This window comes from Anabrus simplex, chromosome 1 (genome assembly GCF_040414725.1).
Source record: "Anabrus simplex isolate iqAnaSimp1 chromosome 1, ASM4041472v1, whole genome shotgun sequence".
Taxonomy (NCBI): Eukaryota; Metazoa; Arthropoda; class Insecta; order Orthoptera; family Tettigoniidae; genus Anabrus; species Anabrus simplex.
This window is the reverse complement of record NC_090265.1, coordinates 5,027,015-5,043,206: the sequence shown is the minus strand read 5'-3', so window position 1 is coordinate 5,043,206 and position 16,192 is coordinate 5,027,015. Positions and strand designations below refer to the sequence as shown.

Genomic DNA, 16,192 nt, shown 5'->3' with positions numbered 1-16,192 from the left:
GAAGAAGGGTATTGAAATTTGGCAAAATTATACGTTTTAGCCTGTAACGGACGGAAAACTTCCAAGATCTTTAAATTTTTCCCTTTCTATCCCGAAGAATATCGAAATATGGAGGCAATTATAATGATGGTGCAGACCTTCGGGAAGTATTATCACATAACGGATGGCACAATCCCCGTTCAATTTGGAGTGATCTACAACCTTGGTCTCACGACTTTTTGTCGTATTTCTATCCCTTTTACGTTTGATTTTTCTCTATTTCTCGATTTTAAGTAAATTTGGACTTTTCACATACATAATTCATACCTTCTATCATTTATAGGAAAGATAGAATCATCAAACTCTACACGAAAATTGGTCCACCCAGTAGCCATATGTGAGCCAAATGCTATCTATGTAGCTGTCACTTAATTATCCGAAAAGCAATGCAATGTGAGATAATCTTACACAAATTTTACCCTATTCCACGTTTCTAACTCAATCTGACCCATGAATAGATGAGATATAAGACCAGAAATTTAGGGCGCTAAATCCGGCGTCTTATGGTACAATCCTTTCTCGATATGATGTACCGTTTAGCAGCAGTTAATCTGTAAATGAAGGTCTGCAATATTGTAAACAAGCACATACTTTCGTATGTCGAACTCTATATAATCCCTGATGTCGATTTTGCAGCGATCGAGAAAGGGTGTGTCTGCTATTGTAATCAGTACTCCCCACACCGACTTTGACTGGCAGTACGAAAGGGTTCCTTCCCCAACTCCTGTTTAACTGGCATTCATAAGGCAGGCCTACCATTGTAATGAATAATTCACTTCTGGATTTGACTTGCAGAAGGCAAGGGAGCATGCAGTTTTGTTCAAAACTCCCCTTAACCGATTGTGTTTGGCTGTAGGCTAGTGTTCCCGCAGTTATAAACAGATGTACCCATCTAAAATGTGACTGGCATTAGGCATACTGGCCTGCTATTTTGATGGAAACTCACCAACTTGGAGTGACTGGCAGTAAGCTGGCTGGCAGTAGGAAAAGGGGCCTGTCATTATAATGATAACTGCACAATTCAATTTTGACTGGTTGTAGGGAAGTGTCCTGCCATTATAATAAAAACTCCTCAATTTGTAATATGTCTGGAAGTAGGAAAGTATGGCTGCCATTGTAACGGAAACTCCCCAAATCGATTGTGACCGCGCAGTAAGCAATGGGGCCTGCAATTATAGTGTAAACTTCGCAACTCGATTGTGAATGGCAGTAGGCAAGTGAGCCTGTCGTTATCATCACAAATCCGTAACAAGCACTTTACATTGGAAACAACGTACGGGGACCTCCCCGTGCTGTTTCTCGGATAACGCTAAAAGACATGCTATTTTAAAACAATCTTATTTACTGCATGTACAGTATTTACTTCATCATTCGTATACAATGCAGAATACCGTAGCGAAGCACGGGTACATTTGCTAATAATAATAATAATAATAATAATAATAATAATAATAATAATAATAATAATAATAATAATACCCGTGTGGGGATTTACCGGTTACCTCCATCGGGCGCGTCCCATTGGAATTGGGGAAGCTCGCTGGCTCTGCCGCCAGCAGAGTCAGAGGGTAGTAGGGAAATAAAATACCACCGTGAAAAAAAAACTGGTCCCTTGCCAGGGTTACGGCGAAGACTGGTAAATGACCAGAAGCCAGAAAACATCTTGAGGCAACCTCTAGGGCTAACAACCCTAGTTGTAAAAGGATGGGTACCCTTCCAAAACAAAGTCAAGTCAGAAAGCATGATGGCACAACATTTCAAGAAACATACCCCAGGGGGTAAATCTTCGGATAAATCCCTCGTCGTGAACGCCACGGCGCACAAGTCTCGTTCGGATTCTGGGGGAGACTCGACATCATGCAAGAGACGAGTCGGAGCGTCTCGGTGTACCACCAAGAGTCAAAAACTCAGGCCAAAATCTAAAACCTTTCTAGCAACTTTCAACATAAATTCACTTACACAAACTGGCAAGCTGAAAACCCTCACCAATGCTCTTCACGAAAATCATATATCCATAGTGGCCCTACAGGAAACAAGGTACCCAGATGAAGAGATTTTTGAATCTGAAGGCTACCGATTTTTCAAGAGCAAAGCGCAAAGAGGAATCCTCAATGGAGCTGTGATGCTTGGAACCGCGTTTGCTGTTAGAACCAAGATCCTTAAATCGGTTGCAAATTTCGAACCTGTGAATGACAGATTGTCTATACTCACAATTAAATGCGCGAACAAAACCTACGCCCTAGTTAACGCACATGCTCCTACAAACGATAAGAACAAATCTGATCCAGACGAAGTTGATAATTTCTGGGACCTGCTGGATGAAAAATTTAACAAAATCCCCAAACACCATGTCAAGCTTCTTTTGGGTGACTTCAATGCCCAACTAGGTCGTGAGCAGAAGTACAAGAAAGTTATAGGAAATTACCCTGCTCACAAAAGAACCAATCCCAACGGCGAAAGACTGGTGACCATTTGCGAAAATCACAACCTGCAGGTCATGTCGACCCACTTTCGCCATCTACCCAAAAAAGCAAATGACTTGGCGTTCTCCCGTCCAAGCTCTCGGAGAGTTCCAAATTGATCATGTTGCGATCTCCAGGAGAAACAGCCCTTAGATTATGAATGTCAAGGTAAAGAAAGGCATAAATGTGGCCTCAGATCATTATATGTCTCTTATCAAATTCAAACCAATTCCCGCAAACACAAGGAAGACAACCAAACAGATCACGCGCTTCGACAATGATAAACTTCGGCAAAGGGTCGAGGAGTTCCAGGAGTAGGCTAGACCAAACGACTGTGACTTTAACAACGCCAAAAGTCTCCTTGTTGAGGCCGCCAAAGACGTTTCAGAAATCAAGAGAAGCAAAAAGCATGCCTGGTGGAATAGCACCTGCGAATCAGTCCTCCATGAAAGACTCAATGCTTGGAAACAGTACTACTGTACGAAATCAAAAAATGATTGGGAAACCTACAAAACCCAACGTGCCCAAGCAGCTAGGGTGTTCAGAACTGAGAAACGTAAATACGAAAAATCTCTCATTGAAAAGATAGAACAAAAGTTTAGGAAGAATGAAAGCAGATAGTACTACAGGGCCTTCAAACGCAAACTCACTGTCTATAAACCACCATCTCTATGCTTTGAGCGAAAGGATGGCACACTGGCGACGTCAAATGAAGAAAATTGCAGCATTCTGGCAGATTACTTCAGCAATTTACTTAATTGCTCTAAACCGCAAAGCCCCATTGAGACCAAGGAACCCTTACTTAGGTACCCAGATTCCAGACCACCCGACAGAGATGAAATCAAGCGCCACATTGCCCGTCTCAAAAATTACAAAGCGCCGGGGGAAGACTCAGTAGTAGCAGAACTATGGAAATATGCCCCAGAAGAATCACTTGATATCTTACAAAAGCAAATAGAAGAAATTTGGAACAAGGAGACCCTACCCGAAGATTGGAAAATAGCTTTGATCCATCCATTACACAAAAAAAGGCAGCATGTAGAACATCAACAACTACAGAGGAATATCTTTGCTACCCGTGACTTACAAAATTCTATCACTTGCCATCCTGGAGCGTTTGGAAGCACAAGTCGAACATCAAATAGGTGAATACGAAGGAGGATTCAGAAAAGGTCGCTCAACAGCTGAACAGATCCAAAATCTCAAAACGATCATCAGATATTGTACACTAAGGTCCAAGCAGTATGTGTCTGTCTTTATGGACTTTAAGAAAGCGTACGACTCCATTGACCGGGAAGTCCTGCTAAACATCTTAAATGAATTTGGAGCTGATTTGAAACTGCTGGCATTAATTAGAGCCACTCTGACCGATACAAAATCCAAGGTGAAGTTCAACGGATGTCTCTCGCATTCCTTTGACATCAAAACAGGAGTCCGACAAGGTGATGGGCTATCCCCGATACTCTTCAACTGTGTTCTTGAAAAGATCATCAGAACCTGGCGGGTGAGATTACAGGAAACCAACTACAGTCCATTGAGAATAGGAAGGAAATCCAAGGGGATCGCAACAGACTGCTTAGCATTTGCCGATGATATTGCTGTTCTCTCAATCGACATAGAAACCGCTAGAGCTCAAGTTGAAATTTTAAAGAAATTGCCGAACAAACTGGTTTGCAGATATCGTTTGAGAAAACAGAAGTAATGACTAACATCAAAGAGGCTCCACCAAAACTCCATACAACTTACGGGGACATCACCCGAGTAGACAAATTCAAATACCTGGGTGAGATCATCATGAAAAATGGACTGAACAAAGAAGCACTTCAGGAGCGAGTACGCAAACTGGAAATAGCCTACCAAACATCCCGCACAATCTGCAACAAAAAATGCCTTTCCCAAAACACCAAGATACGTCACTATGAAACAGTTCTGAAGCCAGTAGTTCTATATGCAGCCGAAACCCTGTCTCTAAATGCCAACAAAGGACTCCTTGAAGAACTGGAGAAAAGAGAACGCAAAATTGTGAGAGGAATCTTGGGATCAAAGTACAGAAATGGAATCCATCAAAAGAGATTCAACAAGGAAGTCTACAGCAAAATAGAGGAAATTACCGACACAATCAGAAAAAGACGGGCACGATTTTACGGTCATCTGAAAAGAATGGACGGAAGAAAGTTAACTAAAGAAATATTTCACTTTTTTGATTCAAACCCCAAAACCACAATTCCCTGGTTTAGAAATACCAAAGAAGACCTGCAAATGCTACATATCTCAGCTGAAGACGCCATTAACAGAGATCTCTTCCGCAAGAAAATATTGACGAACGGGCTAAACCGAGACGAGCAACCGAAGAGAAGACACGGTGCCCCTTGGATAGAGGAGCGTAAACAGGCCCACTCACAAAGAATGAGGGAAATTTGGGCTCTAAAGAAGTAAAGAAGGCCAAGTTCAGTGTCAAATGCAACAAGACTTAACGTGGTCCTTGATGGCCCCAGCGAATTATATATATATATATATATATATATAATAACAATAATAATAATAATATAATAATTATTATTATTATTGAAGCTACAGCGCATAAATTGTGCACAGAGTTTAGAACAAACCACAATTGTCACGTATACTGTCATCACTCACTTTTGCAAAACATCACAATAGAAGATTCCGATTTATACAAGCGAGTATATATTATCGTCTGTATTGAACATCGCATAATATACATACGCAGCATTCATCTGGGCCATGGAAGTACTCGATTTTACCCAGCTTATGGTGGTATCTATGTACCGCCATCGAGTTTACAAAATGTTAGTGTTTGTTCATGTCCTATTCATCGTGGCCTCCACTGTAGAGAAGTCGATCCAGATTTCGTCTCTTTTCTTCACTCCGTCTAGCATTAGTTTCTCGCAGGCGTCTGTGAATGGCAGCCCTCTCTTCATCCGGAGGTCGTCGTTGAAAGTCTCGTTGGCAAGTTCATATGCTCAGTTGAGATTTTCCGTATTTCGATATCCCCAAGGTTGCTTTCAGAAAACGCGACTTGAGTGCTTCCAGTGTTCTCCAGTCCGCCATGGTCAGCTTCTCCCAGGTGATTTCCAGCCCGTATGTGGCGATGGGAGTTATTTACACGTCAAATTATCTCATAGCGGTTCCCATTGACAGTTTCGTAATTGTTTTAATATAATATATGGCTTTGGTTGTCGCCGTTGCTGGAGACTTTATGTCGGCTCTGTAGACTCCAGCTGTGGTTTGTAATGTCAATCCTAGATATATTAATGTACCCGTGCTTCGCTACGGGATTCTCAGAAGGACTGTCTTTGTGGTTTTCCTAACTGAAGTCAACTTAGGCCATTACAAAAACGTCAGTAGGAATACAGCGATTAACAGCAATGTTACCACATAAAATACTCGATCAAATGAAAAACTGCACATTTTCTCACTTTTAACAAACAGTACTACGGTGCCGAACTAACAGTCCAGAGTTCCAGTCCCGAAATAACCAGGCCGCAGACAGCCGTGAACACTCCTCTGCCATTATTCTGTTGTATATGCACACTGCTCATTCCAATCAGTGCCTCAGAGTAGGGACTGAATAGCTCGAATGCTATGATCAACCAGTGTGTTACGTACCAGTGGTATCAGAATATTAATGAACCAGAGGAATGGCATGCTAAAAAAGAAAGTCATCTAACTCCCCAGCTGCTTCCCGCCAATATTCAGGCAGGCCGTTATACTTCGTACGACCGGGCGAGTTGGCCGTGCGGTTAGGAGCACGCAGCTGTGAGCTTGCATTCGGGAGGTGGTGGGTTCGAACCCCACTGTCGACAGTCCTGAAGATGGTTTCCCATGGTCTCCCGTTTTCACGTCAGGCAAATGCTGGGGCTGCACAGTAATTAAGGCCAGGGCCGCTTCCTTCCAACTCCTAAATCTTTCCTGTCCCATCATCGCCATAATACATCTCTGTGTCTGTGAGACGTAAACCAAATTTAAAAAAACCCGGTATAGAGCAGTAATCCAATCTATCGGAGATGAGTAGCAAGAGAGAGACAAAACACATCACAACAAACAATATTGTTGATAATGTTATAAGCTTTCTGTATTGTAGGTCTTCACATTTAGTTTTCTTTCGGCTCTCTGATATTAGGGCGTCTTACAACATTATTTATAGCGTACACTATAGTTCCTTATTCCCCGACTTTACATACCGATTTTCATTAAATTCGGTTCACCCATTTTCCCGTGACTCGGCGCTGATATGGACTTAACAACAAAAGTTCAAGTTCATGAATATGTCTGTTATCATAGCCGGTACGGTAAAAATGCATAAGACCTAAATGATCGGAATTTTATATATATATACACATAATTGGTACTATGTAACTTTTGTTGATATGACCTCTAATGACACAAATATTTGAGACTTAAGTGCGGTCAGTATCCATTAATCGGGAGGTAGTGGGTTCGAGCCCCACCGTCGGCAGCCCTGAATATGGTCTTCCGTGGTTTCCCATTTTCAAGGCTGTACCTTAATTGAGGTCATGGCCGCTTTCTTCCAGTTCCTAGGCCTATCCTATCCCATCGTCGCCATAAGACATATCTGTGTCGGTGCGAAGTAAAGCAAATAGCAGAAAGAATAATAATAATAATAATAATAATAATAATAATAATAATAATAATAATAATAATAATAATAATAATAATAATAATAAATAATTGAGAATTAAATTTTAGGCCTTCCCCTTTCTCTCAGCATGAATAAGATTATTTATGGCCTAGATTTTAGCGGCTATAACCTGAACTTTACACACCGATTATCATTAAATTCTCTTCAGCCGTTTTCTCTTGATGCGTGTACAGACAGACAGACAGACAGACAGACAGACAGACAGACAGACAGACAGACAGACAGACAGACAGACAGACAGACAGACAGACAGACAGACAGACAGACAGACAGACAGACATTATGGAAAATTAGAAAGTGTATTTCCTAGTTACTATGCACACTACCGATACAGAAATACCATCATTTTTAAAATTTAAACAATGTACAGACACAACTCTTATTTTATATACATAGATTTACTGACTTGAGGGGAGTCGATGTTAGATAAATCTTGTCACTAGCTCTTCTCTCCCTCTTTTCCGAAACGTCATTTCTAGTTTCCTCAGTTTTGATTTTCACCTTATTATCATGTGCCCATGTGTCTAGATTTTCAATGGCTTTATGTAGTTCAGGTAGGGAACTCGAACAAATGATCAAGTCATCTGCATAAAAGTATATGTTAATATGGCTTAGTTTCCATCACCACGTCATATGTCGCTATGTTAAAGAGCAGGAGACTGAGTGTATCCCCTTGCGGTACTCCATTGGTTTGCGTTAACAGCTTCGAAGTTGTAACACTGTCATCAATTTTTAAGTAATAATAATAGTAAAACAACAAAAAATTCCTTTTGCCTGGGCTAACGTGTGCTATCATTTTGATCTTATGCTATTTAGGTCACCTGTATGTCAATTTCGACGTTGCGTTTTATTCTGATAGATGACAAAGAATTCTACATCCACTGGGATACATATGGCTAAGATTTAATTACTTATTTTCCTGCCTAACTCGAAATGCTTCAGCAGAGTTACCCTACATGACAAGATCTCAGGACAACGCGAGCTGAATGAACTTTTTTCCTCTCTTCAAGAATACGGCTCCTTTGCTGGCTTTGAACTCACGAACTTTGAAACCGGATACAACACACTGATCCACTGAGGAAGCTGTTAGTCAGGTGACTCCACCCTACCAGAAATCGTGTATCAGGATAACTATAAAAATCTCCTGGAATTCCAGAAAATCAAGTAAAACTGCTCACTTGTCTTCTTTCTGTGAAGAACTTCATTTCAAGAGAAATGCATACAATAAGAACTTCACCCCAGTCGCAGGGAAAAATGACCCCCTTCTTCACGCTTTTATATTATACCCCTTTAACAAAGCTTCAGAAATGTGTTTTAATTTCAGTTCTGAACGAATTAAAAACTGAAAGTTAACTTAAAAAAATACCAGGACTCACTTACACCAACCGCATTAAAAATTGATTGTAATACATAAGTTTATTGGCCCGACAATGCTAACCCCTTTCAGACTGTTTCGGTTGAGGAAATTACCAAGACAAGTCTGTTACGGAGGTTTGCCATAGGACGCGACCTTCAGCGCACGTGTCGCTCCGGGAAGCAGCGGCATGTCGCTTTTTGGTTGTGTGCGGTCACTCTGATTTAGAGAAATGCCGTGAACAGTCATATCATACCATTGTTGACTCATGGCCTGCTGAATTGCAGATATATGGCAAGGACACATTGCTGGCCTTTCCAATGCTAATTTCTCATTATCAAGGATTGTACAACAATGTAAAATGAAACGTGTCAACACTCGTAAGTCCTCTATTGATAAAACTACATCAGAATGGTTTCCCGCCAGAATCTACAACTTCTTAAAACTGGCGCGGTAGAGAGTTCGACCCTCCAGGAATCCTCACATCGTTAAGAAGGTAAAGGCTGCTGTCCTGAAGGAAAATCCACCAACTCAAAGGCACCTTGCGAATCACACAAGCACATACGTACAGTCTACCGAATTATTACAGAAGATCTGAACCTGGTAAAGCGGCATAAGAAACAGGAACGTGCTTTGAAAGCAAGGCACGTTAAAGAACGGTTCACTAATACCAGAAACTTATACGAAAACTACCTATCAAGGGAAAATTTGCAGTCGATTGTTACTCTGGGTGAAGCTTTGATTTATTTGGATGACAACAATAATCCCCGGGCAATTTATTGTCGCCGAAAGGACCGAAACTTGCACACAAACTTCGTAAAGGAAAACAAGGAAACGTTTACTAAGGGGTTCATTACAGTGACAAGATATTTCGACCGCATCAAACTCAGAATCCTCAGTACCGAAAAATGTGAAGATCAATAATACCTTCTTCCAGAGCTATTTTCTGGACGTCCTGCCACTATTGAAGGTCTTAGGAATGTATGCAAGGAGGTATGTGCAAACATTCCTCTTCCTGTACTCCGTCGAAGTCTTGTACAGTAGAAATTGAGATGTAAGGGAATAGTGCATGCCCATCGCTATCACATCGAATACAACGGGTTTTGAGAAAAGGAATAGCCTAGGACAAAATATACGTCAAAATCGTTCAAACTTGACTGGAGAAAATCTACGTAAAAGCCAAAAACATGATCAGAAGCGCACCTAAAGAAATTCTACAACTTCCGTGCGACAATCCGACAAGTACGATTTATTCGAACCACAAGTATAAAGGGTAATAATGCGCGCTATTTGGGAACTGTACCTTCAACAACTTAACATCAACCTTATGCTACTACAAAAGCTGTGAATGACTCGCTACCTATCTGAACTTCAACTGAATGCAGAGACATCTACAAAATATATTAGACAATTGCTAGATATACTCAGAACACGCGAATTTGTAGCTTGGTGTTCATATTCAGGGAAAGTAAAAGGTGTTGAGTTATTTGCCCAAGATCCTTCAGCTAATTGTTATGTTACCTGACGGGATGGTTTAACGTGTTGGGAATGGAGGGATTTGTTGCAGATGAGCGCGGTGTCTGCTCCAGTGCGTATCCTGCCGGGAGGTTTACCAGCACAGATCACTGCGGGCAATGCATTGACTGGAAACCTTACCGCATGTGTCGGGCAGTTTCCCTCAACGAGAACTGCTGAGAATTAAATCAATCATCAGAAACATGAATGCTAATGCTCATGCATACATCATATATCTTCATTATATACTGTTATGCATTTCAGCGTTCATTCTGCAAGACTCTGCACATTTACTAATCGCCGCCAGAATCCTCTATTTATATCTAGTCCTGTGGCCTCGGTTAGTTTTATTTCTCTTATATTTAAATCGTTAGAAACTGAGTTAACCATCGCCGTCTTGGTCTCTCTCTATTCCTCGCACTCTCCATAACAGAGTGCACTATTTTCCTATTTAAACTACCCTCCTCCATTCGCCTCACGTGACCCCACCACCGCAGCCCTTAATATGTACAGCTAACTTACCCTTTATCTCCTCATTCCGAGTACCTTCCTGATATTGTTTCAACCTGTTTGTACCAGCAATCAATCTCACTACTTCCACGTCTGTTATTTCTAACTTATGAGTAAGATGTCCTGCGTGCACCAAGATTTCACTTCCGTAAAGCAAAGTTGATCTGAAAAATGACCGACCTAAAAATGAGACAACACCAGCAGGATTAATAACATAGTGATCGACAGACGGACGAATGAAGCATAAATTGTTGATCTAACCGTACACTCTGAATGTTCAATCTCTCAGCCGAATGGCGAGGACAATGAGGAAAATAATATTCATCAACCAACCATCCCTTTCTTCCTTGACTCCTCTGAATGTTACTGTGACTGGGCTCTTCATCTGGGCGACGAAATCTATTCCGCAATCTTTCAGGCATGGCGACAGAAATATCAACTGTCAAGAAATTTGCAACTGAAGGAAGTAGTCTCAACAATAAAGAACTACTGTAAGTTCTCGATTCTTCGACATAATTTATATGGAGTTCGTAGATTTTAATATCGTCAATTGTAACATCTTTTTTAAGATTATTCTGATGTCTTGTTTATGACAAGGTTTTCTATGGATTATTCTGTGTCATTTGACTAACCTGGAATATCCTGGGTCAGATTAAATAAATAAAAATTATAAATTTCCATAAATTTACGCAGTAGAATATACATTATCTTCACTTACCTGGGTGTTTCTCACGTGAGCCGTGAAGAATCTGTCGTCACTGCTGTAGGTAGCGAGCCCTACCGTCAGCAAGTGGTAGTCTTTTCTTCGTATCCAGGATACCTGCAACAGATAGAAACCATATTTCACTGTACTGAAGATATCTTCGAAGGCTGACTGACTTAAGTATCCTTAAGTAGCATCATTAAAGTTAACTGGTTGTAAGGAAATCATTAATAAATATATTGGAGCTGAAATGTACTTGTTTAGCTTATGGCTTCACAGGTACAATACATACACGCAGTACATGATTTTAGAAAGCAAACTTTATGTCCAGGTTGTTTGTATAACTGATTGACCCCTGGAAACGCGTTGTTGTTGCCAGTGTACTTTCCTTTTCGACACTCGGTGATGATATGTTGGATGGTCTGCTTAGTGAAACCATTTTTTGGGGGGAAATCTGCGCATTTAACATGGCCCGATCGTGTCTTGTTAAATGTAGACCAGATTTTACGAGGAAGTGCAAATCCAAGAGTTTTTAAATATATATATTTTATTATCTCTATTTACAACTATTTATGTTACATTATTAACAAAAGTAAAATATTAAGCTTGATAGCTTGATAGTACCAAAAACAATATTGAAAATGATGAAAGCAGTGGATGGTTTGATTCAAATAATTACAATTAATCTTGATTAATCCCTATTGATTTATTTCACTGTTTTCGGTGTTCTTTTGCACTTTAGCATAGTTTGACGCCATAAATGCCTAAACGTTGCTTCTTATTTGGATTTCTTGTGCAGTTAACCAGATATCCACGGCCACAGAGAGGATGTTACCCTCTCGATGGCCCGCCTCACCCCTTTAGGGCGAGGAATGAAAGCATTAAAAAACAGAGTGTCGTACACATCTAGTTGGGGGCTTACAATGTTGGCGCTATGTGATCGGGTTACACTTGAAACATCAATACACGTATATAACACTACTGCCGCTTGGAGTTGTGCTGGCTGGAGGCTGAAATTGGTCTTATGATCCGTTCGAAAACTATTCGACTCATATATCAGCCCGTTAATTGCCTTATTAAGGTTCTCATCATCCGCCACCCTGCTTGAACTTGTGTGCAGTGTGTTAAAGGGTGCATTATGGTGTCCTCTTCTTTCTTGCATACGGTGCAGCTTGCAATGTCTATCATACGACTATGATTTCATAACTTGTAGTTAGCTGGAATCAGTTCATGCACTCCTATAAACAAATTTTCGCGTATTATATTTGGAAGAAGTTTATGGTTATTGTTCCTCCAGACTCGGTTCAGTTCACCACAATCCACGTGGCAACGAGGAACCAATTTTGTGGCAGAGTTGACTCAGATCTAGTACCTTGCCTACCCTCTAGATGGTGTCCAGCGACGAGCAGAACGTTTAATTAATAAACACATCCTTCCAAACACATCCAGGTCATTGGCACCAGCGAATTCGTTATGTAAACAAATAGACGTAGCGTTCTTTAAGAAATCCCTGACAGACAACACACACTTCTCCCCTTTCCAGTGCTTGCAGTTTCATTACCGCTTCGTTAAGAGAGGCCAAGGAGTGACTCCTGTCCCTCCCTTCGCCAGAACAACTTCATATTAAAATGGGTTTTACGCACGGTCTGCTTGTCTCTGGAATCTTCTACTATCTGAGGTAAAGCTGCTTCCTCTTCCCCACTTCCTCCGCGCAGTAAAGAAAATGTATATGCAAATAGAAATCCATATGTGATGTATTTGAAAATGAAAATCCACATCCTGTTTCCAGTCATTCGACCGGGCCAGGAGTGGAATGAATGAAGCCCCATCTAGCGGTGAGGATAGGAATCGTGCCGGCTGCCGAAGCCTGTCGCACTCCTCCGGGGAGGTGTGATGTATATAACTTGTATAAATTATAATTGTAAGAAAGATGGGTGCAAGAACGGTTGAATGTGGGCGAATATGTATGCGTGCGTGTGTGGGAGTGGTTGTGAACAAATGTGTATACAGGGGTAAGACTGAGAGTATAAATGACCGGGTCTTCTTACTCTAATATGAAAAATAAATCAAGGTAATTATTATTATTTTAAGAGCACAGTGTTTCGAGTGTAAATATGTAAATTTAAAATTGTCTGCATAGATATAAACATTTCGTAGAGTTTATGTACACATATATGGGGCATGGAGGCACTACCGTGTATGTGGGGCTTGCCCTATGTCGTTACAATAAATAATAATAATATTTATTATAATAATAATAGTGTCCGATTCATTGGCTGAATGGTCAGCATTGAGGCCTTCGGTTCAGAGGGTCCCGGGTTCGATTCCCGGTTGGGTCGGGGATTTTAATCGCCTCTGATTAACTCTTCTGGCCCGGGGACTGGCTGTTTGTGTTTGTCCCAACACTATCCACTTCATAATCAGTCAACGCACTACACTACCAACCACCACAGAAACACGCAAGAGTGATTACATTCCTCCATATAGGGTTGACGTCAGGAAGGGCATCCGGTCGTAAAACATGGCCATATCTACGTGTGCGACACGGTTCGCACCAGCGACCACGCAGATGTGGAAAAAACAGTAGAAAAGGAAGAAATAATAGTAATGGTTTAGTTATACTGAAGTTCGTATTCTTCCATTCTATTCTTCTATTATATTGCTGTCTTTATTGGTGGATTCCCAAATGCACTAGGAAAGATGAGATGTGAGGTAGTTTGCCACTGCTCTCCTCACTGGCCTAGAAAGTGCTATTTAACCACGACTGACCCCATGAGTAACACCTGTTATAACATCCACTCGCACTATTTGTGCTCCGAATGGCAACGCTCTGCACCATCCCTACCTCGGCAGCCTACCTTCCCTCGTAGCCATAAATGAGACTGAGAATTCGGTGGAAGCTAAATTTTTCTCTGCCCTGACCCATGTGACAGAACGTAAAATACTTCGGCAGCGAAAGTGAATGTCACAAACCATCCTGAAAATCCAGACATTTCTAAAGAGAACAGCTCATATTCAAATTAGGCTCTCATGTAACAACTGGGGAGGAACACATCTTTTCGGAGCCCGAGGCAGTTTGCTTTATCCCCAGCTCCTGTCCGAAGAACATTGCTCTCCTCTGCCGGATGGTATCTGAGCTCATTTCCATCTTAAGATATAATTCTTGGTTTTCTTTCTCTCCGTATAATCCTCCGTCGTTTGCGGTCCCAGTATCTTACACATAATCTTTCTCTCCACCATTTCCAACTTCTTGGCCAATCCTGCTTTTATCAGGCTCAAACATTCAGCTGCATATTAAGCCTCCGGACGAATCACTATTATTATTGTTATTATTATTTATATCACAACTTTAAAGTTGGTAGTATAGCACCTGTTTCGATATTTTACACATAAGAAATAGAGCTCAATCATAATTTATTTAACATTACAATACATTATTCTCTTCGTTGTAGATGTTGCAGTATTTATGGTCCGTACTGGACATTCAGTAATGTTCTGGTAATGTTGCAGGGCTTCAAAATTGCAGCCTCTTGCGCCACATTGTGAGTGAAGATGGGGAGCTGTAGTTTCACTACGTTTTCTGGAAATAATTTTGGTGTGTATCCAGTGGGAGAAAGGAGAAAAGGAAGAATTGCCACTCTGTCTAGTTTCCAGATCCTCGCTGCTTCCATAGCCATTGGAGTATATTTATCGACCTTCCCCCTGTATTTCTGTGTTATATTGTGGTCATTCGGGATAGCGATGCCAGTGAGATATGTGTGTTGATTCTTTTTAACTGTTAATGTTATGTCTGGTCTATTGTGCGGAGTTGTTTAATCTGTTTGTATCGTTCGATCTCAGTATAGTTTAACATTTTCATTTTCCAATACACTTAGTGGGGAGTATTTGTAGCAAGGCACTCTGTTCTGAATCAAAGATGGGATCAGGGTAATTTCTTGATGTATAATATTGACTATATCATTATGTCTGTCAGTGTACAATTTTGGCGCTAGTAGTCTGCAGTTGCTCGTGATGTACTCAGTGGTTTCTGGGCTGGTGTTGCATTTCCTGCACTCGACATTTTTCAAACTACGGACTGCATAGAACTTAAGGCTTCTCGGCCTTTCCTCTCTTCTCTTCTCAGAACCTCTTCATCTTTTCCTCCTCTTGGGAAATGACGCGGTTTGGTCTCATGTTCAGTGGCTTCCCCTCAAATATTTTTATACTCTCGACTCTTCTTCTTAACCCTCTTCTAGTGTAGATCATTTGTAGTGTAATTCCAACTTCTTCCGCATCCCGGTTGGCCTCGTTTACGGACTTGGAAGTGGTTTCTAATCCTATCGTGTATCTGAAGAAGTTTTTGATCAGTCGTTTGTCCGTAGAATGCTACACTTCCTTTCCTCATTGGGTCCGTGATTTATTTAGTGCACTTGTAGGGCTTCCCATTTCTCCTTTTCTTCCAAGTCCGATCAGCAGTCTTTTGCGGTGCCAGAATTTTCCTCAGAATATTCCTTTCCTTCTGCATCAGTTCTGGCAGCTCCTTTAAAAAAATGAATTAAGGCACTCGGAAGCGTTTTATTACTGAGTTATAATGTCGGATTTTGGTCTTCTGGGAGATCGCCAGTTTTTTTACATCTATTCTGTGTCAATCCGCGGGACTGACATGATAGCAATACTACCGCGCTCAAGTAATGTGTTCGTGATAGACCCGACAATTAGAATCGCAGAATTATCTTCTCAACCACATGATGCACTCAAGGAGAAATGTGATGCCCACAGTGTTTTGGGACACTCAAGGGCCAATCCAGGAACATTTACCAGGAAAAGGGGAAAACAGTAGGCAGTGAACATCACAGTGATATGCTGGTGAAGAAGCTGAAACCTGCAATTCGCAACCAACGCAGTGCTCGATTGTCGGAAGCAGTTGTTTTGCTTCATGAGAATGC

The 16,192-nt window shown here is 41.1% G+C and overlaps 1 protein-coding gene across 1 annotated transcript in view; it reads right to left on the bottom strand.

The window, feature by feature from the left end:
* The window catches only part of LOC136877286 (zwei Ig domain protein zig-8), an 831,749-nt gene that overhangs the window by 551,146 nt on the left and 264,411 nt on the right, over positions 1–16,192 (bottom strand). The window contains exon 3 of the mRNA XM_068225724.1: positions 11,283–11,384. Coding sequence (XP_068081825.1) covers positions 11,283–11,384 — 102 coding nt within the window. The remainder of the gene's footprint in view (positions 1–11,282; positions 11,385–16,192) is intronic.